Source organism: Lates calcarifer, unplaced genomic scaffold, assembly GCF_001640805.2.
Source record: "Lates calcarifer isolate ASB-BC8 unplaced genomic scaffold, TLL_Latcal_v3 _unitig_941_quiver_1185, whole genome shotgun sequence".
NCBI lineage: Eukaryota > Metazoa > Chordata > Actinopteri > Centropomidae > Lates > Lates calcarifer.
In genome coordinates this window covers 5,052-30,196 of record NW_026118111.1, presented here as the reverse complement: position 1 = coordinate 30,196, position 25,145 = coordinate 5,052, and the positions used below count along the sequence as shown (strand labels likewise).

The following is a 25,145-nucleotide window of genomic DNA, read 5'->3' as shown; positions in this document are numbered from 1 at the left end:
GCTTTATTGTGTCAATACATGATTTCAGCAAATACAATATTTGTATTCACCTGTTTAGTCAGTGACATCCAGCGCAGCCAGAAGAAAAACAACTTCCCAAATCTGACACTAGATGTCATCCAGACATCACGTGCTATCATCTTTGCTGTTCTGTAGTTTGAACATGGAGAAAGTTGCTCATTGCAGTTTTAAATATTGGTCACCTGATGATTTTGGTTGATGGAGTCAGTGGACATGAGATGGTATAAAGTGTTGAAGCCCATTACACAATCTAAAGATCATCACATTAAGATCAGACATCTCTTTATGGGCGCTCCCTCCCACTTTCGACACTTCTCTTTTCAACAGAGGCGCACTGCGCTTTTACGCACGACTGGGCGGAATGCAGAGTCATGCAGGCCGCCAGTGTGTGAGCGTTTCCCAGTCAAAGCTGCCACCGCTGTAGAAGATGATCCTGCTGCCTGGTCTGTTATTTATCCTCTGGGGAGGAGCGGCTCGGTGTCTGGGGGAGGATGGAGGCTTCACTTTTGATGGAGATCTCCGCCACTTCGCCGTGACCACAAACACGGTTTACATCGCTACAGAGGAGAAGCTGTACCAGCTGAACCACGACCTGACTCTGGTCCACAGTCTGACCCTGAGAGGAATCTTGAAGGGCGGGAACCAACAGCCGGACGACGTGTCGTTTTACCGGGTTTCTGAGACGGCTTCGTGGAACGCAACTTTCAGAGTCAACGTGTTGTTGCCATTTGTTGAGAACGACACTCTGATCAGCTGCGGGGTGATCGACAAGGAGTGTGGTTACTGCGAGGTTCTGGACCTGAAGAACATCTCTAACCTTGTGCACAGGGAGAGCATCCAGGTGGGACCACTGAGGAGCAGCAACGCGTCCGTCGCGGTCTTGGTGAATCTGAAGAAGAATCCAACACAAGACACTTACATTCTGACCGGGGTACAGCAACATCAACACAACACCGAACAGAGCAGCTGCACCTCTAATATCCAAACTGTCAACCTTCAGAATACGGTTGAAAAACAAGCGGGAGGTATATTTTCTCTAAGTGATGATCAACTCACGCCCTCGATCAGAAGTAAAGGTGATGTGGAGTTTGTGGACGGATTTCAGATCAGTTCAACCATGTATCTGCTCTCCAACGTGCTCTCAGCCGCTAAAAGTAGCAACGTCCGTCTCATTTGGCTTGAGGGCAAAACCAGCAAGACCCAGACTTACAGGTCTCTGCGGGGTGCGACTCTCAGTGTCTCTGAAGCTGGTGGTGAGGGGAACAGACTCCTGGCCTCCTCGGTGATCCCGGGCGGGCCCTCGGTGCTCTGGAGCGGAGTGTTCAGTGTGGACGGAGGACAGAGCAACACCGAGCTGCTGGTGTTTGACATCAGCCCCGATCTCACCGGAGAGGACGATTCAGATCCAGACTTCTGCAGTGTCTGTCCCGAAAAGACAAGTGTTACAAAGGTAAGAGGTCAGTTTGTGAAGGTTAGAAGCTTCTTTAATTCATTTGTCGGTTACTGTGACTGCACACTCATACCACGTAGCTACACTGATATAAATGTATCAAGTGTCTGTACCGCCAAGTCAAGACTGACGGTGGGTTCTTATTTTGTTTTCATATTTTTGAAAGTTTTAGCAATGACAAAAAATAAAAATCAAAGAAACCTTAACTAATTTATATGGAGTTAAAGAAGAATGTAAGACTGTGTCATATTTTACAGTACTATTATACTTTTATTAAATGACATTAGTTTGTCCCCAGGTTTTCTTTGGGGACAGAAAGTCAAAGACTTCAACAATATCTATTAATGGAAACTATGGAGACAAACATACCTTACACAGTGTAGTTCTCTAAAAGCTTGTGTGAACAAGCAACTAAGTTTTGTTGACTTAGGTCTGGCTTTATACACATTAAAAGCAAAATGCTGCAAGATCCTGCAGGATTGTATGTGTAGGTGAAGTGAGAGGTCAGATTGTTTGGTGGTTAAATGGATTTGATGCTTTATTATGACCTATGGTTGTAGGAGACTGTGGCTGGATTACCAAAAGGACCTACAGGGCTCAGGCCCAGGGGCCTGAGATGTCAGGGGGCCCATGGGCCAGAGCTCCTGATATTTAATGTCTTCTTTGATGGTCACAGAGCTGAGTTAAAAGACACAAAATGACCATAAAGACCAACAAGTTTTTCAGCCTAAAAGACCTTAGAGATCTTTTGTCTCTACCCTCAGATACAGCCCATAGGAACGTACTAGCAGCATGCATACTGGACCTTTGTTGTTGTGGTTACAATAATAAACACGCAGTTAAGGTTATTAAACAGTTATGGATAAAACAACCTGTTGAAATGAACAGTGGTCTACCGTACTGTGTGACAGTCCTCTTGGAGACACACCAAATAACTACAAAGAAACAAAAAGTAAGTAAAGAGACACAAAACTCTTTCAGTCTGGGGGCCCTACATAGGAGGGGTGGGCAGGCTTTCTATCTATCTCTGCCCACGGCCCCACTGTCTCATAGTTAGGAATAAAAAGTCATGACTTAAGATTTGTATTCAATTATGTAAGATCACAACACATGTAATTAAGCTTTGAGCAGTGATATTTCAACATGAAGTGTTCTGAATACTTGTTTCCAACCTGAAATCTCTTCACTTCAGAATTCCATCAATGCTGTTTGGCTCTATAAGTGATAATAGATCTATAAGTGATAATAGATGTGTTTGTGTTTCTCAGCCAAAGACCCTGAAGCCGAAGGCAGTGCTCTTCAGACAGAACTACATGACCTCTGTGCTGGCAGTGAGGCAGAAGGCCTGGATGGTTTTCTTCATCGGGACAGGAGATGGACAGCTCATTAAGGTGTGTATAACAAGTGAAGTGATATACATTATATCCATTATTGAAAAAACACTTTTGAAAAATTAGTAAACCATTTGCTCTACTTATTTTTAAAAAGTGAGGAAGCACATTGTCATGTTAAACAATTATTTAAAAATAAATGGCAAAAATGTTTGTTGAGTTTTATTTTAGAAACATAATGTATTTTTATCTAATTCCAGTATCTACATTGTAAATTTAGGGGTGTCAGATTATTCCAATTTAAAACTCTGAAGAATTCTAAGTGGAGAGTGTAAAATAGATAAGAAGATAACTAGTTTCCTGTCAACACTTTATTTCCCATCACTTCAGCTTCACCACATCATCTGTTTTCTCGCTATCACCAAGATAGAATTATTGATGTGCTGTAGACTGAACATGTCCCATGAAATTAAATGTCTAAGATGAACTTTTTTGATAAAATGGTAAATATGAGACTAAAGAGAAGAATGTGGTGGGAAAATTAATGGCACACCATCATTTATCCTTTTATTATTCAAGATGCTTTCATGCACTCATTTTTTCAAGCACCTTAAAATATGCACAGAATGCATATATGATACGCAAGGATATATTATAGATGCAGTATCACTGTAATACTGGATGCGATAGTTGGTCCCTTAAGGGTCTAAGAGGTACCAAACCAGATCAGGAAATACTCTGCTGCTTTCACCACAGGATCTAAACTGTGGCAGGAGGTGAAGCTGTTTCTGCTAATGTTAGTGGTTAGTGGTTGACTGTTTTCACAGCAGCATACTGTTGTTATAAGTAGACATTTCAGTGGTTGAGAAAAGCCAAAAACAAAAAGTGTTTTATGTTTTGAAGCTGGTTACCTAGGTGACCTTTCAAAATCATAACTTCAGCAGGGTAAAATATATTAGATCAGGTTTAATACAACTTCTGATCTTTATAAACGCAGCAGCTCAGTTCCTCAGAAACATAACCAAAGCTACATTCTTGTTGTCAGCTTGCTGTAGATAAGGACTATCACACCGCCTGTCCCATGGTGCTCTACAGGGCCAATGATGATCGCCAAGTGTTTCCCAAAATACTTCTGGATCCAGTGGATCATAAACATGTGTATGTGCCATTTCAAAACCAGGTAGGTGCATTGTACAGGTATACACACACCTGTGTTAAACATTCAAATTTTCAGATCGTCTTTTTATTACCACAGTGTCACATATGCTGTATTTTATAGTTTTGCTTAATGTTTGTGTTCTAGATGAAGCGTGTACCTGTGTCAAAGTGCAGCATGTACACAAATGTGCAGGAGTGTTGGTCTGCACAGGATCCACACTGTGTCTGGTGTGGCTCTAAATCAAGGTCAGAGAAACAACATCTGCATCTGACGTCTTTAAACAATTCTAAACTTGGGTTTAACAAATGTTTCTTTTCCTAGGTGCACATTTGAAGATGACTGCACAGATTCAGACTGGGTGTCCATTCCTGATGATCACCAACACAAAATAGTTTCCTACAAAGTTGAAAAGGAGCCAACTGGTCAGGTAGAGATGAAGTCAAAGGTTTTAACTCTGATCAGTTGTGTGTGTCAGTTATTTGTCCTTTAAACACTCACATCTCCACCTTTCTCAGATCAAACTGAACATCCAGACACACCTGACTGTGGGTCAGAGCGCACTGTCCAGATTCGCCTGTCAGTTCTCTGCAAGTTCCAGTGAGCTTTGTAGCAGGAGTGGCCCTCCTCCACTGTTCCCACAATGCACCTGCATCTTCTCTGATAGCAGACTTCCTGCTGGAGGTCAGTGACCTTTGATAAATGTAATAATCCAGTGACCTAATACCTGATTATCAAGGACCTCATCAGTGTCATAATAAAATCACAGAAATTCTCAGTTGATGAATCTGTGTTGTCTCTTGTTATATATCGTTACATTTTATAAAATGTACACTGCTGAACAAAGACAGTCACTGAACAGGCTGCATGTCACAGTAACAATTAGACTTGTTTATCAGGAAATCCATAATATTAAACCCTCAGGCCTGCATATGACCAGCTAGCTGGTGTACCTGAGCATCCAGCTGGCACACCTGATATTGATTTGCTGTTTACTGGTTACTACCTCTGCTGTTTCTAATGATAGTTTCAGAGTGAAACAGAAAGTTTGTCTCTGTCTTTCTTTTGTAACCTCACTCTATATCCAGTTGTTTAGCAGCTGACAGATCTGTGATGCCTCACAGCATACAGTGTTATATTACATGTAAACACATTTATCACTGAAAGCTCTGACATAGAACTGTTTTGCTGTAATGTTTGTTGTATTATTTTCATGTCAGGTCTGGGTGTCAGTGTAAGAATTAGAGTTGGGAAGACGCACTTTTTGGAACAACTGACGTTAACCAACTGTTCAAACATCAGGGGACCTCCAAGTTCTGTCTTGTAAGTCCACTATCATTTCAAAGAAACCAAAGACACTGACTGTGAAGAAAATAATAGATAGAGCTGAAACACAGAATCAGTCAAATGCATCACTGATGAAATCATTAGGTCCAAGTTATATGAAAAAAACTTTGTCTTTTCATAGCCAGGAAGCATATATTACTATGTTGTGGTCTCTGTTCTCTGTCAAGTCCATGTGATCCATTTCTCTAGTGTTATATCAGTGCTGATCTTAACACCAACATGTTATAAGGTTTGTTTTCTCTTCAGGTGTCAGCAGTGTATCAGGGCTGGATGTGGCTGGAGCAAAAACAGCTGTTCCTGGGCAAATCAAGGAGTGATCAATGTAATTATCTAAAATAGGCTTTTCCACTTTTTGAACATGCTGTCAGATATTTGTTATTAACAGTCTGTAAATAGTGACTTCTTATTGTAAATGTAAAAGAAATGCCTTCCAGCAACACCGGTCTTATTTACATGTTGTGTCTTGTTTACTAACTGGTCACCAGCTGATTCAGCACCCAGCTGTCTGCTCTGAGTTGTTCAGAGTTTAGACACTTTGTAAAGATACTACCTTCACTGTGAAAACCCTCTGAGTAAGAGAGTGTGTTTCACTGGGCCCAACTGTTTCTGATCAGTCATTAGTGAAGTAAACTACTCATGAAACCAAAATGCCTCATTTTCTTTATGCTCATACACACAAGATGTAAATATGACAGCATTACAGTTGTTGGCATTTACCTCAGGCTGGATGTTTTCTACCGCTTCAGCTGAACTAACCTGAGGTGAAACAGGTCTTGAGTCAAATCTAGAAGCACCTTTACTGTGAATGTCATGTAAACTGATGAATTTCTTTCCCCTGCTTCCTCCTGCAGGACAGTGTTTGTCAAACGATGGAGTCTGGGATGAACTTTTCTGTGAGTCTGAACCTCTCACACACATTCTTCCTCTCAAGTTCAACTCATTCACATTCAGTAGAGATTAAACAGTGGAAGGCAATACATTAAAAATGGTTGTTTCTGTGTGTTTTAGAGGCCAGTGATCTCCTCCATCACCCCCAGTGTCGTGTCTTTCTACGGCAGAAACCACGCAGTGTTGTCAGGTCAGAACCTCAGAGATGTGACCAGAGTGAGGATGACTGTGGACACAGACTGCACTCCCCAAGAGTGAGTCTGTTTATGGGCAACAAACATTATGCTTTCAACATCTGAAAGATGCAGTTATTAAAGGGAAACAGTTTTCAGGTTTTCTGCATTGTTGTTGTCATGATGTTAAGTTGTCAATGCAAACAAACAAGTCTTGGACTCAGTGAGATGAACTGGTTTCTCTCTCTCTCTCTGTCGTCCTGTGTGCTGTGCTCAGATCTCCTGTATGGAACAACACAGGCGTGAATCTCACGTTCCACATTCCCAGGACAGATGGTAAAGGTGTGGTCAAAGTATGTGCTCTCCTCCCAGATGGTGGTTGCCATGGCAACACTAAAATCACCTACAAGTCATCACCATCCTGCACCAAAATTGTCCCAAGCAGCAGCTGGGTCAGGTATGATTGGATTTGTTGAATCTTTTACAGTCTGATAATACACACACATGTTAAAACCTTCCTGAGGATAACACATGACTGAGTTTCTTTCCAAGAATAACTGAATAACTGTCACAGTGTCAAATCTGATCTCATTAGTGTGAAGGCTGAGTCACTGTGTGACATCACTCACTCTAGCCATTCAGTCCTTCAACTTTTTCAGAAATTCTTGTGCTTCAACTCTTCTCCTGCCCACAGCTTTCACGTCTCACACACAATTTATGCCTCAAATTGTAGATAATTTTGTGCTCTGTCACACAGTGTGACTCCCTAAGCCATAGGATTTACGCTTTTTGCAGTAGCAGCCTCTGATCACCAAGAGGAGCCCTCACCTGCTCCATTCATCTCCATATTATCTTGCTCTCTCTGTTAATAAAACAGCCAAGCCAGGCCAGTTTTTAGGGTTGAGCCACCTCTCAGTACTGTGTGATGGACATTTGGCCATTAAGACCTCCTCTGTTCTCTGTGCTGTTTACACACACACACACACACACACACACACACACAACTGAGACCTGCACATTTACACATGGGTCATTCTCATTGGTGATTTACCATTACACACACTTCTCTTTTGAACTGTTTGTCCCTCACCTCCTCTCTCTCTCTCTCTCTCTCTCTCTCTCTCTCTCTTTCAACAATAATTTCAGCCATTTTAAGCATTGCCTGAGCAATTAATTTAGCTCTCAGCATTCACAAGCATTTACCACAGGAAATGCATTTTCTAATTCAGATCTGTTATTTCCAGCTGCTGCAGTGTCACTGAAATGTTTCAACAAACCACAACCATGTTTAACATCAAGTTTTGATATCTGTTTCTCCAAATCATAGAGTTCATTTACAGAACATCACACACTGCTGATAGATATAGATCAACAGAAAGGAGATATGAGGTCAAATATTTTTAGCAGGCTGTTTAACCACAGCTTCTCTTGAAGTGGTGACTTCTTTCTCATTATTTTAAATGTAGTGGAGGAACGTAAAGGTATTAAAAGTATTAGTAAGTCATTTCAAGAACAATTTTAAGGAACACGTGTAGCATGCTGCTACATCACCTAATCCATTCTGAGACAGCAGATTAACGATTATGAACAAACAGGACCATCACTGGGATCATGAGGTGACATGGGCAGATAGGAAATTAGGTCTAAAAAACAAAAAGGTGACATCATGCCCTCATTAATGTACTGTAATTACACCAACTTATTGTAACTGATTTGACAGTTGAATTTGACACTTTGGCATTGCATTTTTTTAGCTACCATCAGTGTTTTGTCACTGCTCAAGTAGATTCTGCTGAGAACAGTCACAGGTTGAGGTTATCTGATGGGGAAAGATAGCAACTTCCTAAAAGCAGTCTCTCACCATAAGAGCCACTTCCCCTTTTAGCTGCAGCAACACCAAGCCCCACTTCTAAGGGGTAGACCACTGACATTATTTTTTTTACATTGAAAATAAAGTTTGGTATTGAAAAGAAAACTTGAACTGGAAACATTGGCATTTAGAAAGGTTTTATGGGCACTGAAACTTGAATTTCCACTGACAATAAAACACAGGTACAAAGAAACAATAACAATATTTTCTTACTATTTTATTTATTTTTCTTATGTCTTTTTCTTCATGTGTTTCTTTATTCTATTCAGTATTTTTTCAGTGTCACTGGTTTTAGGTTTTAACTGTGTGTCACTGTTTTGGAGTAGAGAAGAGAACACAGGCCAAACACACAGAAGAACACTTTTTAATAATGAGTTAACTTACAAATCAGAAGAACTTACAAAGAAGGAGAGAATTCTGAGGCCTGTTACAGTACATGTAGTTAGTGATAATCACTAGTTGCAAAACATGTATCACCATGCTGAGGATATCACAACAAAATGTTAGAACAACAGAGCCTTTGTGCTAAATTTGCTTTCCTTTGATTGGCTGCTGCTCTGTGTCCTGTAGTGGGAAGAGGGAGATCACACTCATGGGCTCTCACCTGGACTTTGTGGAGGGGGTCACACACAGCCACGCCCCACAGAGGGTCAGACCTCCAGGAAGCAGCAGCTATCAGGTGGGTCTGTAGACAAACACAATGTTCCATTGTGTTGTTATCTTCTATTTATTATGTCATGCTGCATTACACTAGACTGTGGCATTATATCACAACATGCCACAGTATATTAGAATATGTCCTGTCACTCCAGCTCATCACATGTAATCTTCTAGCATTATAGTACAGTTACATTATAACTGTCACATGCATCTAAACATATGCACGACCATGCAGAGTGAAGCACGTCATAAATTATCCTCCACTTGTTTGACATCACATTTGTCTTCTTGTGTTGTGTTAGCATGATTTGTTTTTTTACATCAACCAGTGTCATGTTGCTTCATACTGTTATGTCACATCCTGTTGAATCATGTCATATTAAATTGCTTAGTTTACCATCATGTCATGCTATGCCATACATAGATTATATCATATTCTATATAACACAGAATGTTCCTTTAATTCACTGCAGAATCTCACCTATGACACACCTGCAGCTGAAAACAGTCAGAGGACTTTTACCAGCACTGTGTTTCTGAGAGTAGCCAATGAAACCTTGTCCTGCTCTGATAAAATCACCTACTATCCAGACCCTGAGTTTACTGGTTTCACATCCACGAGAATAGGGGACGATGTGCGCATCACCATAGAGGTAATGGATATTATTATCATATTTGCACAAACATAGGACATGAACACATTGGTCAGCATTTGTTTCTCTTGTCATTTCAGAAAAAGGCAGACAAACTGGATATGACAGAAGCAGAGTTGTCAGTGTGGGGCGATCAGGAAGGAAAACAATATCCCTGCATCATGAAGAGCAAAAAAACCACCAACGAAATAGAACATTTTTTCTGTGAAATTAAGAACACATCCAGTGCTGAATTCCAGCATTTAATGGTAAGTCTTTCATTCCCACTGCTCCAATCTAGACAGTGCTATAAAGACATACAACCTAAACATTATTTTAAGTATAGGCAGGTGGTTCAAGGTAGTGCTGAATTTTTTTATAGCAAATATTGGTTTTCATGCAGTGGTTTCAATAGTAAACATACAGTTCATTTATTTTTGACCCACTGGTCCAGTGAGACATCCCACCGCAAAATTCTTTATTGAAGTGCCTTTATTTTTTTTCCCCAGATAATGTACGGTGAAAAGACGGTAAGACTTGAGCCTCCGTCCTCATCACAGGTCCCTCTGATACTGTGCATCCTCCTGATTCCCTGTGTTATTGTTGGTAAGTACATTAAGTAGGCTGGACTGAAAGTGATTTTGTCTGTTTAATACCAGTTTAATAGACAGTCTGAATCTAAATCAATTGTAAATGTAGATTAGATTCAGTATAATTGTTGTGTACATTTATGTTAATGTTTAATGATAGTTTTCTACTACATTCAATAGAGTGCAGACATCCAGTGGTGGTAGAAATACTGACTGAGAACCTTTTCCACTCCACTGTCTGTCTGGTTTGAATCAGTAACTGTTTGTCTTTCAGTGTTGGTGATTATCTGTCGATGGTTGAAGAAACGCAGATGAACGAGGTCTGACCATTACATCACACTGGCCCATTTCCTTGTCTTTGTGCTAGGCTAAGCTAACCTGCTGCTGGCTTTAGCTTCATATTTACTGTGCAAACTTGAAGAGTGTTGTTGGTCCTCTCATCTAAATCATGTCAGGGAATAAGCATATTTAAAAATATTAAACTATTTCTTTATTGAGGCTCTTTCTGACATCTGTATCCTTTTGACAGAGTCAGTGCTTTTACTATAAATTTTGTGATCAAGTCTTTTTTTTTCTACTGAGTTCATCCTCTCTGATGGTACAGCTGTTATAAGAGGACATATTGTATAGACTAAGCCTGTTCGTCTCCTGCACTGCTCAGCACCTCAGCCTTTTAGTAGTATAGAACTTTATTGCAGTCAGCAAAGTATGTATGGATGCTGCAGTTGATATGATACACCATGGACATAACATGAACATAACATTCCTCATAAGGAAGCTGAACACTGTAGTTATTGTATATCAATATCAAATCAATAACTGTAATCAATAAATGTCTGTAATGAAGTAGATAAAACTAATGAGGCCTGTTTTTCCATCACAACAATAGATGATTTAAAGGTTTTAATGAACAGGACAGTTGTATTTACAATCAAAATACTGATTTACCTGATGATGGATAATGTAACAAGACTCCAACAGTGACATTTGCTTGTTGATCACCTTGAAGGTTGTTGGTGGTTTGGTTTCAGTATATGACACTGTTATGGTCATAGCTGAAGTAAACCAGATTAGATGAAAATGCGTATGTTAAAATAACCATTTAACTGGTTGAGACAGCAGCTATAGATGTGATGCCAGTCAAAGGAGTCCAGAGGAAAATGGCCTCTAACAACAGCCTCTTTTAGTGACTATCAGAAAGGTAGATTAAGTGGGACATGTAATAAGGTAAAAATAAATTAAACACAGAGCATTCCTCCAAAACAAACAGATAATGCAAATAGTAAATGTAAATAAGAACAATTCATGTGTAAGTAATTCTGGAAAAATAATAATTATCTTTGCTATAATGAAGTAATCAGAGATAGATTTATCCACAGGAACACACAAACTGGAGTAATAATACAATGTTTCAGTTCAACCACAAGAGGGCAGCCTACAACTGTCTGAGATTAGGTAGGTTTTTAAGTATATATACTATATATTCTACATAATGTTACCATTTTTTCAAAGTTATTTTGATGTTTTTATGATTAAGTGAATATGAAAAAGTGTAAACAGTGATACAATTAGCTGAACCTGCATACACACAAATGTATGAATATATTTGCACCTATATTGAGAATATAATTTTGTTTCATTGTTTGTTGGGACATTTTACCTTTAATTGGCTCACAGTGGAGAGACAGAGGGAGATGACATGGAACAGGACCCTTATTGTGTCTTTTCTCTCCTCTCTGTAATTTGTCCTCACATTCACATAAAGTATTTTAGAGATTATTAATGGCGAATATAAAAAAACAAACAAACAAACATATATATTGGGGCAAATATTGGTGAAGAAATTACTTTATCTCTATTATCTGTAATGGATTTCTGGTTTATTTGATCATTAGAGTGGAAAAACACTACAAGGGTCCATTTATTTTCTGGGATATTTTTGTGTTACAAGGCTCATTATTATGAGTAATTATTGTTTGGTCAGTGACATCCAGTGCATGCTTACAGCTAGAGGAAACAACTTCCCAAAGTTGACACTAGATGTCATCCAGAAATCACGTGCTATCATCTTTGCTGTTCTGTAGTTGGAACATGGAGAAAGTTGCATGTTACAGTTTTGGTCACTTGGTGATTTTGATTGATGGGGTCAGTGGACATGAGATGGTATAAAGTACTGAAGCCCATTACACAGTCATCATTACAAGATCATCACATTAAGATCAAACCCTCTGAGGATTCACAAAGTTCATTTTAAAAATGGATAGGAACCATTCTTTTGTGTGGATTGGCCACAGCAGTCAAACAATCAGAACCTGCTGCCTCACTGAGAATCGATGAATTTAGGGCGGAAATCTTCTCGTCCGCCACACCACGACTGTTGGTTCTTTTTGAGGTGGATGTCATTATGTGGATTGTTTAAAACTGATGTATTAGAGGCCTTTTATTCAGCTGGAGGCTGCCATCGTCAGGAATGTGCCCGGGAGAGCGCACATATCACTGCGTGCATATGGTCCTGTGATTAGATTAAAACTTTACAGATTTTGTATGAAAACATTATAAAAGGTGAGACAAACAGAGCTGAGTGAAAACAGTAATGCTGCAAAATCACTTTATCTTAGAACCAAGTCTGTTGGTTTTCGCTTTCGTTGGCGCTCCCTCCCACTTTCGACACTTCTCTTTTCAACAGAGGCGCGCTGCGCTTTTACGCACGACTCTGGTGACACTGTGGTGGAGGCAGAGCACCATGCAGGCCGTCAGTGTGTGAGCGTTTCCCAGTCAAAGCTGCCACCGCTGTAGAAGATGATCCTGCTGCCTGGTCTGTTATTTATCCTCTGGGGAGGAGCGGCTCGGTGTCTGGGGGAGGATGGAGGCTTCACTTTTGATGGAGATCTCCGCCACTTCGCCGTGACCACAAACACGGTTTACATCGCTACAGAGGAGAAGCTGTACCAGCTGAACCACGACCTGACTCTGGTCCACAGTCTGACCCTGAGAGGAATCTTGAAGAGCGGGAACCAACAGCCGGACGACGTGTCGTTTTACCGGGTTTCTGAGACGGCTTCGTGGAACGCAACTTTCAAAGTCAACGTGTTGTTGCCATTTGTTGAGAACGACACTCTGATCAGCTGTGGGGTGATCGACAAGGAGTGTGGTTACTGCGAGGTTCTGGACCTGAAGAACATCTCTAACCTTGTGCACAGGGAGAGCATCCAGGTGGGACCACTGAGGAGCAGCAACGCGTCCGTCGCGGTCTTGGTGAATCTGAAGAAGAATCCAACACAAGACACTTACATTCTGACCGGGGTACAGCAACATCAACACAACACCGAACAGAGCAGCTGCACCTCTAATATCCAAACTGTCAACCTTCAGAATACGGTTGAAAAACAAGCGGGAGGTATATTTTCTCTAAATGATGATCAACTCACGCCCTCGATCAGAAGTAAAGGTGATGTGGAGTTTGTGGACGGATTTCAGATCAGTTCAACCATGTATCTGCTCTCCAACGTGCTCTCAGCCGCTAAAAGTAACAACGTCCGTCTCATTTGGCTTGAGGGCAAAACCAGCAAGACCCAGACTTACAGGTCTCTGCGGGGTGCGACTCTCAGTGTCTCTGAAGCTGGTGGTGAGGGGAACAGACTCCTGGCCTCCTCGGTGATCCCGGGCGGGCCCTCGGTGCTCTGGAGCGGAGTGTTCAGTGTGGACGGAGGACAGAGCAACACCGAGCTGCTGGTGTTTGACATCAGCCCCGATCTCACCGGAGAGGACGATTCAGATCCAGACTTCTGCAGTGTCTGTCCCGAAAAGACAAGTGTTACAAAGGTAAGAAGTCAGTTTGTGAAGGTTTTATAGAGTTGGTGCTGGAGAGACAGTGACAAAATAATTCAGCTGTCAGTAACTGTAACTGGACACTTATTCACATTGATAGTCATTACCAGCATATTAGTTATCTGAGACAAAGTTGGTCATATAACTATGCATCATGGTAAGACAATTAGCTGAAATTAAATGTCAGTCTATGTGTAAGTAAATGTGATACCATACAAACAACAGCCAGTTCACTTGAAGCAATTAAAGTGAACTGGCTTGAGCTTTGAGTAAGGAAAGGTTATTTCCAGTACCTTCTTGACTTTAAAGTTATACTCTTCTGTAGAGCTTGAATACCTGTTGGATCCAAACCTGATGATCAGTGTGTTTGTGTTTCTCAGCCAAAGACCCTGAAGCCGAAGGCAGTGCTCTTCAGACAGAACTACATGACCTCTGTGCTGGCAGTGAGGCAGAAGGCCTGGATGGTTTTCTTCATCGGGACAGGAGATGGACAGCTCATTAAGGTGTATAAGAACTGAAGTGATATACATTATATCCATTATTGAAAAAACACTTTTGAAAAATTAGTAAACCATTTGCTTACTTATTTTGAAAAAGTGAGGACGCACATTGTCATGTTAAACAAGCTCATTAAGGTGTGTATAAGAAGTGATATGTATCTATTATTGGAGAAAGATTTACTCAGAATTTCAGTAACACAATTGATAGCATACATCAAGGACTATCCACTTGAAAACTGAATGGCAAAAAACCTACAGTATCTCTTTTCAGTGCTCTGTATTTAAAGGTGCTATTTGTAAGTTTTTGCTATTGCTACATAGCTGGTGTTAGCGTTAACAGCTGTTAAGACCTTCAAAGCTTCATTATTGTTTGACTAGAGGTTAGAGCTACTTCTTCATACCCTCATGTTGGACTGAGTGCAGACTAGATGCTACAGTGACTCACTATTGCAAAGTGCTATTACAAGACAGGATAGGGCTAGCTCATTAGCAGAAGAAAATAAGTGATAGAAAAAGAAGCAAAACAAAAATTAACATAGGAGTTGCTTCCCACTGCTGGAGGTAGCTCTTTCAAGTTAAGGAATCAAGTTTGATGCTAAACTTGTAACTTTTCTTCTAGACCAGTAAGGAAACAGCTGTTAATATTAATGTTGGCTATGTAGTGTTAGCAGAAACTTATATATAGCACCTTTAATTAAGATGCTATTAAATGCTTCCATTATTCCTGACTTTACATCAGAACCATACAGTAATATTATTTGATCCACACTGTAGTTTTATTTGATATGAGAAGGTACAGAAGGTAGTAACAGACTGACATTTCAGTTGCGACCTCTTCATACTGTAGACTCTTCTGGTAGGGCCTGAAAAATAATCTCCCATGTCTTGAATTACTCCTGGGTGACAATGACCAGTTTCATGTCAGTCATGCTCTTATTTCCTCTGCCACGTCTCCATCACATCACCGTCTATCCTCTCTCCATCTCTTAGATAAAACAATTAATATTCTTCAGACACTCTTTATACAAGCTCACTCACATGGTTAAAGAATTGAATAGAAGTCTGGAAACACTCCAGTAATTCTCCACGAGACACAATAGGTTCTTTCATGCTGAGTTTAGCCTCACAAATGTTCATAAAACCTCTAAGTGTATTTCTTACAGCTCTGCAGCTGAGAGGAACAGCTTTTCTCTGACTGGCAAATGTAGCATGTAAAGGAACACAACTGATAGTGCATAGAAAAAATGTTGCAACGTGGACTGACCACTTACCGCATTTTATTGTCAAAAATGATTGTAAGATATCTGTACCTGCAGATGAGGTACAGACTTAATAATTAACTGGAATATACGTAGAAATGTGTGCAGTCAGTTATGAGTATTTAACTGGGTGTGGTCAAGTTTTAGACATAAGAAATTCTGTTTGTTTAGCAATATTTATTTATATTGAGTTTTTTTTATTTATGTTTTCTTAAATTATGCTGAAGTATATTTTTTCAACAAAAAACAAAAATAAGAGTTATTCAGCTGCAGCTCTACAGCAGCATAGCAGAGTAAGCTGACTGAAAGATATCTACATCTATATACACTGAGAGTGACAGAGGAAATAAGGTCCAGGTGTACAGATGGGTGAGTGGTCAGGTGATATCCAGAGAAGGAAAACTTGGTAGAGAGGAAAGTGAAGTATGATGGAACCTGGAAAAAATTCCAGACAGGAAATGGTGATATTTCTGTGTACCCATTCACCCTGAGCATCACAAAATTCAATTGCATCACATCCTGTGTGCTAGTTAATGGCACAGTGAAGCAACACAGTGGAAGTGACATGATGTGGTAATTAAGCAATATTAGCCGAGAGGGTGTGTTTTAACAAGCACCTCAGTCCTGACCACATCACTGTCGTGCTCAAATGACGTTAAAGGACACCCTCGAGTGTAATCTTGCGATTATACAACTATGACCAACAAAGTAAAATGTATATGGCGGAGTAATATCTTTGGTGATGAGTAAGCCACACTGTCATGCTAATTTGAGCACATTCTTAGACTTAGACTTAGACTAGACTTTACTGATCCCTTGGGATGACTCCCTCAGGGAAATTAAGTTTCCAGCAGTTTATATGGACAGAAAAGCAGCACACACAGGACAGTTTGCAAGCAACAACAGCAACTGCTTGCAAACAGGTAGATAGAGAATATATATATAAGAAATAAACAGTAAACTCTTAATAGGATAAAAAAAAATACACTGTAAACTCTTAACTAAATATACAAACTATAAATAGAATAAAATAAGAATGAGATAGGATAAGTAAATATGGAGAACTGTATATGGCCTGTGGTTAAATTAAATTAAATTATTGCACATTCTAAATGTCTTGTTAATCAATCAGATTGCTTGGTCAGAACTACTTGTTTTATAATGGACATTCAATAGAAACACCAGCATGAAGTTTTCAATGCACATCTTTTTTTCTGTGATGCTGTGATGCTCTTAGTGGATTCAGAGGACAAAACAGTGTTCTCATTAGGACTAAAAGGCATCAGTGAATTAACGTTTTCTTCAACAACCATAGTGGTGGTGGTGGTCATTAAGCTAGTGGCCTGACCTAAATGAAGCCTGAACCACAGACATCACAAGAATTCAGCTCTAAGTTCACCATTCACCACAGTTACTGATTGCAGCAACAAATAATGTTTCCGTTATTTTGTCTGTACAAGTCTTGTTTAGTACAAAATATCTCCTGTTATATTCTGTTTGAGGAATTAGATAAGACATTCATATATGCAGATGTTTTTTGGCTGGACTTTAATTAAGCTGTTTGTCAAAAGCAGCACTAATGGTCTTTAAGGATGATTTTATGCTCAAGCCAAATCTCAGTTAAAGGGCCAAAGATCCATTTTTCTGGCTGCGTGAGTGAAGCTCACTGTGGGTAGGAGGTAAGACTGGATCAGTGATTTGAAAGATCTGGTGATATTCAGTATTTTTCTTAATGTGAACAAATCAAATCAATTTGACATTTACATTTTTCACTTTTTGCAGTTTTCATATTTTGAACCAAGTGGCTCCAGATGCTTCTCATTTTACCAGAGCAGTTTTTTGTTCCACCCATTTTAATTCAACTTCAAATATTTACCAGTGCAGCAGCTCAGTTCCTCAGAAACATAACCAAAGCTACATTCTTGTTGTCAGCTTGCTGTAGATAAGGACTATCACACCGCCTGTCCCATGGTGCTCTACAGGGCCAATGATGATCGCCAAGTGTTTCCCAAAATACTTCTGGATCCAGTGGATCATAAACATGTGTATGTGCCATTTCAAAACCAGGTAGGTGCATTGTACAGGTATACACACACCTGTGTTAAACATTCAAATTTTCAGATCGTCTTTTTATTACCACAGTGTCACATATGCTGTATTTTATAGTTTTGCTTAATGTTTGTGTTCTAGATGAAGCGTGTACCTGTGTCAAAGTGCAGCATGTACACAAATGTGCAGGAGTGTTGGTCTGCACAGGATCCACACTGTGTCTGGTGTGGCTCTAAATCAAGGTCAGAGAAACAACATCTGCATCTGACGTCTTTAAACAATTCTAAACTTGGGTTTAACAAATGTTTCTTTTCCTAGGTGCACATTTGAAGATGACTGCACAGATTCAGACTGGGTGTCCATTCCTGATGATCACCAACACAAAATAGTTTCCTACAAAGTTGAAAAGGAGCCAACTGGTCAGGTAGAGATGAAGTCAAAGGTTTTAACTCTGATCAGTTGTGTGTGTCAGTTATTTGTCCTTTAAACACTCACATCTCCACCTTTCTCAGATCAAACTGAACATCCAGACACACCTGACTGTGGGTCAGAGCACACTGTCCAGATTCGCCTGTCAGTTCTCTGCAAGTTCCAGTGAGCTTTGTAGCAGGAGTGGCCCTCCTCCACTGTTCCCACAATGCACCTGCATCTTCTCTGATAGCAGACTTCCTGCTGAAGGTCAGTGACCTTTGATAAATGTAATAATCCAGTGACCTAATACCTGATTATCAAGGACCTCATCAGTGTCATAATAAAATCACAGAAATTCTCAGTTGATGAATCTGTGTTGTCTCTTGTTATATATCGTTACATTTTATAAAATGTACACTGCTGAACAAAGACAGTCACTGAACAGGCTGCATGTCACAGTAACAATTAGACTTGTTTATCAGGAAATCCATAATATTAAACCCTCAGGCCTGCATATGATCAGCTAGCTGGTGTACCTGAGCATCCAGCTGGCACACCTGATATTGATTTGCTGTTTACTGGTTACTACCTCTGCTGTTTCTAATGATAGTTTCAGAGTGAAACAGAAAGTTTGTCTCTGTCTTTCTTTTGTAACCTCACTCTATATCCAGTTGTTTAGCAGCTGACAGATCTGTGATGCCTCACAGCATACAGTGTTATATTACATGTAAACACATTTATCACTGAAAGCTCTGACATAGAACTGTTTTGCTGTAATGTTTGTTGTATTATTTTCATGTCAGGTCTGGGTGTCAGTGTAAGAATTAGAGTTGGGAAGACGCACTTTTTGGAACAACTGACGTTAACCAACTGTTCAAACATCAGGGGACCTCCAAGTTCTGTCTTGTAAGTCCACTATCATTTCAAAGAAACCAAAGACACTGACTGTGAAGAAAATAATAGATAGAGCTGAAACACAGAATCAGTCAAATGCATCACTGATGAAATCATTAGGTCCAAGTTATATGAAAAAAACTTTGTCTTTTCATAGCCAGGAAGCATATATTACTATGTTGTGGTCTCTGTTCTCTGTCAAGTCCATGTGATCCATTTCTCTAGTGTTATATCAGTGCTGATCTTAACACCAACATGTTATAAGGTTTGTTTTCTCTTCAGGTGTCAGCAGTGTATCAGGGCTGGATGTGGCTGGAGCAAAAACAGCTGTTCCTGGGCAAATCAAGGAGTGATCAATGTAATTATCTAAAATAGGCTTTTCCACTTTTTGAACATGCTGTCAGATATTTGTTATTAACAGTCTGTAAATAGTGACTTCTTATTGTAAATGTAAAAGAAATGCCTTCCAGCAACACCGGTCTTATTTACATGTTGTGTCTTGTTTACTAACTGGTCACCAGCTGATTCAGCACCCAGCTGTCTGCTCTGAGTTGTTCAGAGTTTAGACACTTTGTAAAGATACTACCTTCACTGTGAAAACCCTCTGAGTAAGAGAGTGTGTTTCACTGGGCCCAACTGTTTCTGATCAGTCATTAGTGAAGTAAACTACTCATGAAACCAAAATGCCTCATTTTCTTTATGCTCATACACACAAGATGTAAATATGACAGCATTACAGTTGTTGGCATTTACCTCAGGCTGGATGTTTTCTACCGCTTCAGCTGAACTAACCTGAGGTGAAACAGGTCTTGAGTCAAATCTAGAAGCACCTTTACTGTGAATGTCATGTAAACTGATGAATTTCTTTCCCCTGCTTCCTCCTGCAGGACAGTGTTTGTCAAACGATGGAGTCTGGGATGAACTTTTCTGTGAGTCTGAACCTCTCACACACATTCTTCCTCTCAAGTTCAACTCATTCACATTCAGTAGAGATTAAACAGTGGAAGGCAATACATTAAAAATGGTTGTTTCTGTGTGTTTTAGAGGCCAGTGATCTCCTCCATCACCCCCAGTGTCGTGTCTTTCTACGGCAGAAACCACGCAGTGTTGTCAGGTCAGAACCTCAGAGATGTGACCAGAGTGAGGATGACTGTGGACACAGACTGCACTCCCCAAGAGTGAGTCTGTTTATGGGCAACAAACATTATGCTTTCAACATCTGAAAGATGCAGTTATTAAAGGGAAACAGTTTTCAGGTTTTCTGCATTGTTGTTGTCATGATGTTAAGTTGTCAATGCAAACAAACAAGTCTTGGACTCAGTGAGATGAACTGGTTTCTCTCTCTCTCTCTGTCGTCCTGTGTGCTGTGCTCAGATCTCCTGTATGGAACAACACAGGCGTGAATCTCACGTTCCACATTCCCAGGACAGATGGTAAAGGTGTGGTCAAAGTATGTGCTCTCCTCCCAGATGGTGGTTGCCATGGCAACACTAAAATCACCTACAAGTCATCACCATCCTGCACCAAAATTGTCCCAAGCAGCAGCTGGGTCAGGTATGATTGGATTTGTTGAATCTTTTACAGTCTGATAATACACACACATGTTAAAACCTTCCTGAGGATAACACATGACTGAGTTTCTTTCCAAGAATAACTGAATAACTGTCACAGTGTCAAATCTGATCTCATTAGTGTGAAGGCTGAGTCACTGTGTGACATCACTCACTCTAGCCATTCAGTCCTTCAACTTTTTCAGAAATTCTTGTGCTTCAACTCTTCTCCTGCCCACAGCTTTCACGTCTCACACACAATTTATGCCTCAAATTGTAGATAATTTTGTGCTCTGTCACACAGTGTGACTCCCTAAGCCATAGGATTTACGCTTTTTGCAGTAGCAGCCTCTGATCACCAAGAGGAGCCCTCACCTGCTCCATTCATCTCCATATTATCTTGCTCTCTCTGTTAATAAAACAGCCAAGCCAGGCCAGTTTTTAGGGTTGAGCCACCTCTCAGTACTGTGTGATGGACATTTGGCCATTAAGACCTCCTCTGTTCTCTGTGCTGTTTACACACACACACACACACACACACACACACACAACTGAGACCTGCACATTTACACATGGGTCATTCTCATTGGTGATTTACCATTACACACACTTCTCTTTTGAACTGTTTGTCCCTCACCTCCTCTCTCTCTCTCTCTCTCTCTCTCTCTCTCTCTCTCTCTCTTTCAACAATAATTTCAGCCATTTTAAGCATTGCCTGAGCAATTAATTTAGCTCTCAGCATTCACAAGCATTTACCACAGGAAATGCATTTTCTAATTCAGATCTGTTATTTCCAGCTGCTGCAGTGTCACTGAAATGTTTCAACAAACCACAACCATGTTTAACATCAAGTTTTGATATCTGTTTCTCCAAATCATAGAGTTCATTTACAGAACATCACACACTGCTGATAGATATAGATCAACAGAAAGGAGATATGAGGTCAAATATTTTTAGCAGGCTGTTTAACCACAGCTTCTCTTGAAGTGGTGACTTCTTTCTCATTATTTTAAATGTAGTGGAGGAACGTAAAGGTATTAAAAGTATTAGTAAGTCATTTCAAGAACAATTTTAAGGAACACGTGTAGCATGCTGCTACATCACCTAATCCATTCTGAGACAGCAGATTAACGATTATGAACAAACAGGACCATCACTGGGATCATGAGGTGACATGGGCAGATAGGAAATTAGGTCTAAAAAACAAAAAGGTGACATCATGCCCTCATTAATGTACTGTAATTACACCAACTTATTGTAACTGATTTGACAGTTGAATTTGACACTTTGGCATTGCATTTTTTTAGCTACCATCAGTGTTTTGTCACTGCTCAAGTAGATTCTGCTGAGAACAGTCACAGGTTGAGGTTATCTGATGGGGAAAGATAGCAACTTCCTAAAAGCAGTCTCTCACCATAAGAGCCACTTCCCCTTTTAGCTGCAGCAACACCAAGCCCCACTTCTAAGGGGTAGACCACTGACATTATTTTTTTTACATTGAAAATAAAGTTTGGTATTGAAAAGAAAACTTGAACTGGAAACATTGGCATTTAGAAAGGTTTTATGGGCACTGAAACTTGAATTTCCACTGACAATAAAACACAGGTACAAAGAAACAATAACAATATTTTCTTACTATTTTATTTATTTTTCTTATGTCTTTTTCTTCATGTGTTTCTTTATTCTATTCAGTATTTTTTCAGTGTCACTGGTTTTAGGTTTTAACTGTGTGTCACTGTTTTGGAGTAGAGAAGAGAACACAGGCCAAACACACAGAAGAACACTTTTTAATAATGAGTTAACTTACAAATCAGAAGAACTTACAAAGAAGGAGAGAATTCTGAGGCCTGTTACAGTACATGTAGTTAGTGATAATCACTAGTTGCAAAACATGTATCACCATGCTGAGGATATCACAACAAAATGTTAGAACAACAGAGCCTTTGTGCTAAATTTGCTTTCCTTTGATTGGCTGCTGCTCTGTGTCCTGTAGTGGGAAGAGGGAGATCACACTCATGGGCTCTCACCTGGACTTTGTGGAGGGGGTCACACACAGCCACGCCCCACAGAGGGTCAGACCTCCAGGAAGCAGCAGCTATCAGGTGGGTCTGTAGACAAACACAATGTTCCATTGTGTTGTTATCTTCTATTTATTATGTCATGCTGCATTACACTAGACTGTGGCATTATATCACAACATGCCACAGTATATTAGAATATGTCCTGTCACTCCAGCTCATCACATGTAATCTTCTAGCATTATAGTACAGTTACATTATAACTGTCACATGCATCTAAACATATGCACGACCATGCAGAGTGAAGCACGTCATAAATTATCCTCCACTTGTTTGACATCACATTTGTCTTCTTGTGTTGTGTTAGCATGATTTGTTTTTTTACATCAACCAGTGTCATGTTGCTTCATACTGTTATGTCACATCCTGTTGAATCATGTCATATTAAATTGCTTAGTTTACCATCATGTCATGCTATGCCATACATAGATTATATCATATTCTATATAACACAGAATGTTCCTTTAATTCACTGCAGAATCTCACCTATGACACACCTGCAGCTGAAAACAGTCAGAGGACTTTTACCAGCACTGTGTTTCTGAGAGTAGCCAATGAAACCTTGTCCTGCTCTGATAAAATCACCTACTATCCAGACCCTGAGTTTACTGGTTTCACATCCACGAGAATAGGGGACGATGTGCGCATCACCATAGAGGTAATGGATATTATTATCATATTTGCACAAACATAGGACATGAACACATTGGTCAGCATTTGTTTCTCTTGTCATTTCAGAAAAAGGCAGACAAACTGGATATGACAGAAGCAGAGTTGTCAGTGTGGGGCGATCAGGAAGGAAAACAATATCCCTGCATCATGAAGAGCAAAAAAACCACCAACGAAATAGAACATTTTTTCTGTGAAATTAAGAACACATCCAGTGCTGAATTCCAGCATTTAATGGTAAGTCTTTCATTCCCACTGCTCCAATCTAGACAGTGCTATAAAGACATACAACCTAAACATTATTTTAAGTATAGGCAGGTGGTTCAAGGTAGTGCTGAATTTTTTTATAGCAAATATTGGTTTTCATGCAGTGGTTTCAATAGTAAACATACAGTTCATTTATTTTTGACCCACTGGTCCAGTGAGACATCCCACCGCAAAATTCTTTATTGAAGTGCCTTTATTTTTTTTCCCCAGATAATGTACGGTGAAAAGACGGTAAGACTTGAGCCTCCGTCCTCATCACAGGTCCCTCTGATACTGTGCATCCTCCTGATTCCCTGTGTTATTGTTGGTAAGTACATTAAGTAGGCTGGACTGAAAGTGATTTTGTCTGTTTAATACCAGTTTAATAGACAGTCTGAATCTAAATCAATTGTAAATGTAGATTAGATTCAGTATAATTGTTGTGTACATTTATGTTAATGTTTAATGATAGTTTTCTACTACATTCAATAGAGTGCAGACATCCAGTGGTGGTAGAAATACTGACTGAGAACCTTTTCCACTCCACTGTCTGTCTGGTTTGAATCAGTAACTGTTTGTCTTTCAGTGTTGGTGATTATCTGTCGATGGTTGAAGAAACGCAGATGAACGAGGTCTGACCATTACATCACACTGGCCCATTTCCTTGTCTTTGTGCTAGGCTAAGCTAACCTGCTGCTGGCTTTAGCTTCATATTTACTGTGCAAACTTGAAGAGTGTTGTTGGTCCTCTCATCTAAATCATGTCAGGGAATAAGCATATTTAAAAATATTAAACTATTTCTTTATTGAGGCTCTTTCTGACATCTGTATCCTTTTGACAGAGTCAGTGCTTTTACTATAAATTTTGTGATCAAGTCTTTTTTTTTCTACTGAGTTCATCCTCTCTGATGGTACAGCTGTTATAAGAGGACATATTGTATAGACTAAGCCTGTTCGTCTCCTGCACTGCTCAGCACCTCAGCCTTTTAGTAGTATAGAACTTTATTGCAGTCAGCAAAGTATGTATGGATGCTGCAGTTGATATGATACACCATGGACATAACATGAACATAACATTCCTCATAAGGAAGCTGAACACTGTAGTTATTGTATATCAATATCAAATCAATAACTGTAATCAATAAATGTCTGTAATGAAGTAGATAAAACTAATGAGGCCTGTTTTTCCATCACAACAATAGATGATTTAAAGGTTTTAATGAACAGGACAGTTGTATTTACAATCAAAATACTGATTTACCTGATGATGGATAATGTAACAAGACTCCAACAGTGACATTTGCTTGTTGATCACCTTGAAGGTTGTTGGTGGTTTGGTTTCAGTATATGACACTGTTATGGTCATAGCTGAAGTAAACCAGATTAGATGAAAATGCGTATGTTAAAATAACCATTTAACTGGTTGAGACAGCAGCTATAGATGTGATGCCAGTCAAAGGAGTCCAGAGGAAAATGGCCTCTAACAACAGCCTCTTTTAGTGACTATCAGAAAGGTAGATTAAGTGGGACATGTAATAAGGTAA

General features: G+C 39.8%; 1 protein-coding gene across 16 annotated transcripts; it reads left to right on the top strand.

Moving 5' to 3' along the window:
- The first annotated feature begins 372 nt into the window (after positions 1-372).
- Positions 373-24,798, top strand: LOC108880412 (plexin-C1). Of its 16 annotated transcripts, none has more exons than XM_051069395.1 (16): positions 373-1,471; positions 14,327-14,449; positions 17,638-17,772; positions 17,896-17,996; positions 18,073-18,178; positions 18,267-18,432; positions 18,969-19,071; positions 19,342-19,417; positions 19,947-19,988; positions 20,104-20,237; positions 20,434-20,613; positions 22,603-22,711; positions 23,166-23,345; positions 23,426-23,593; positions 23,834-23,930; positions 24,189-24,798. In XM_051069395.1, exons 1-16 carry the CDS (start codon positions 449-451, stop codon positions 24,227-24,229), a joined length of 2,784 nt encoding a protein of 927 aa, XP_050925352.1. In that variant the 5' UTR covers positions 373-448; the 3' UTR covers positions 24,230-24,798. The 16 variants fall into 16 exon arrangements, with proteins under 16 accessions (XP_050925352.1, XP_050925356.1, XP_050925360.1 ...); XM_051069399.1 differs by lacking the exon at positions 14,327-14,449 and adding an exon at positions 2,740-2,862 and having other exon boundaries at positions 374-1,471; positions 24,189-24,797; XM_051069403.1 differs by lacking the exons at positions 14,327-14,449; positions 17,638-17,772 and adding exons at positions 2,740-2,862; positions 3,848-3,982 and having other exon boundaries at positions 374-1,471; positions 24,189-24,797.
- The last annotated feature ends 347 nt before the right edge of the window (positions 24,799-25,145 follow it).

What these genes read in the sequence shown, in the direction of transcription:
- LOC108880412 (XM_051069395.1), top strand. Translation starts at nt 449, where the DNA reads ATGATCCTGCTGCCTGGTCTGTTATTTATCCTCTGGGGAGGAGCGGCT. An exon ending in AAAAGACAAGTGTTACAAAG is followed by an intron (nt 1,472 to 14,326) that starts GTAAGAGGTCAG and finishes TGTGTTTCTCAG; the next exon opens with CCAAAGACCCTGAAGCCGAA. An exon ending in CAGGAAGCAGCAGCTATCAG is followed by an intron (nt 22,712 to 23,165) that starts GTGGGTCTGTAG and finishes AATTCACTGCAG; the next exon opens with AATCTCACCTATGACACACC.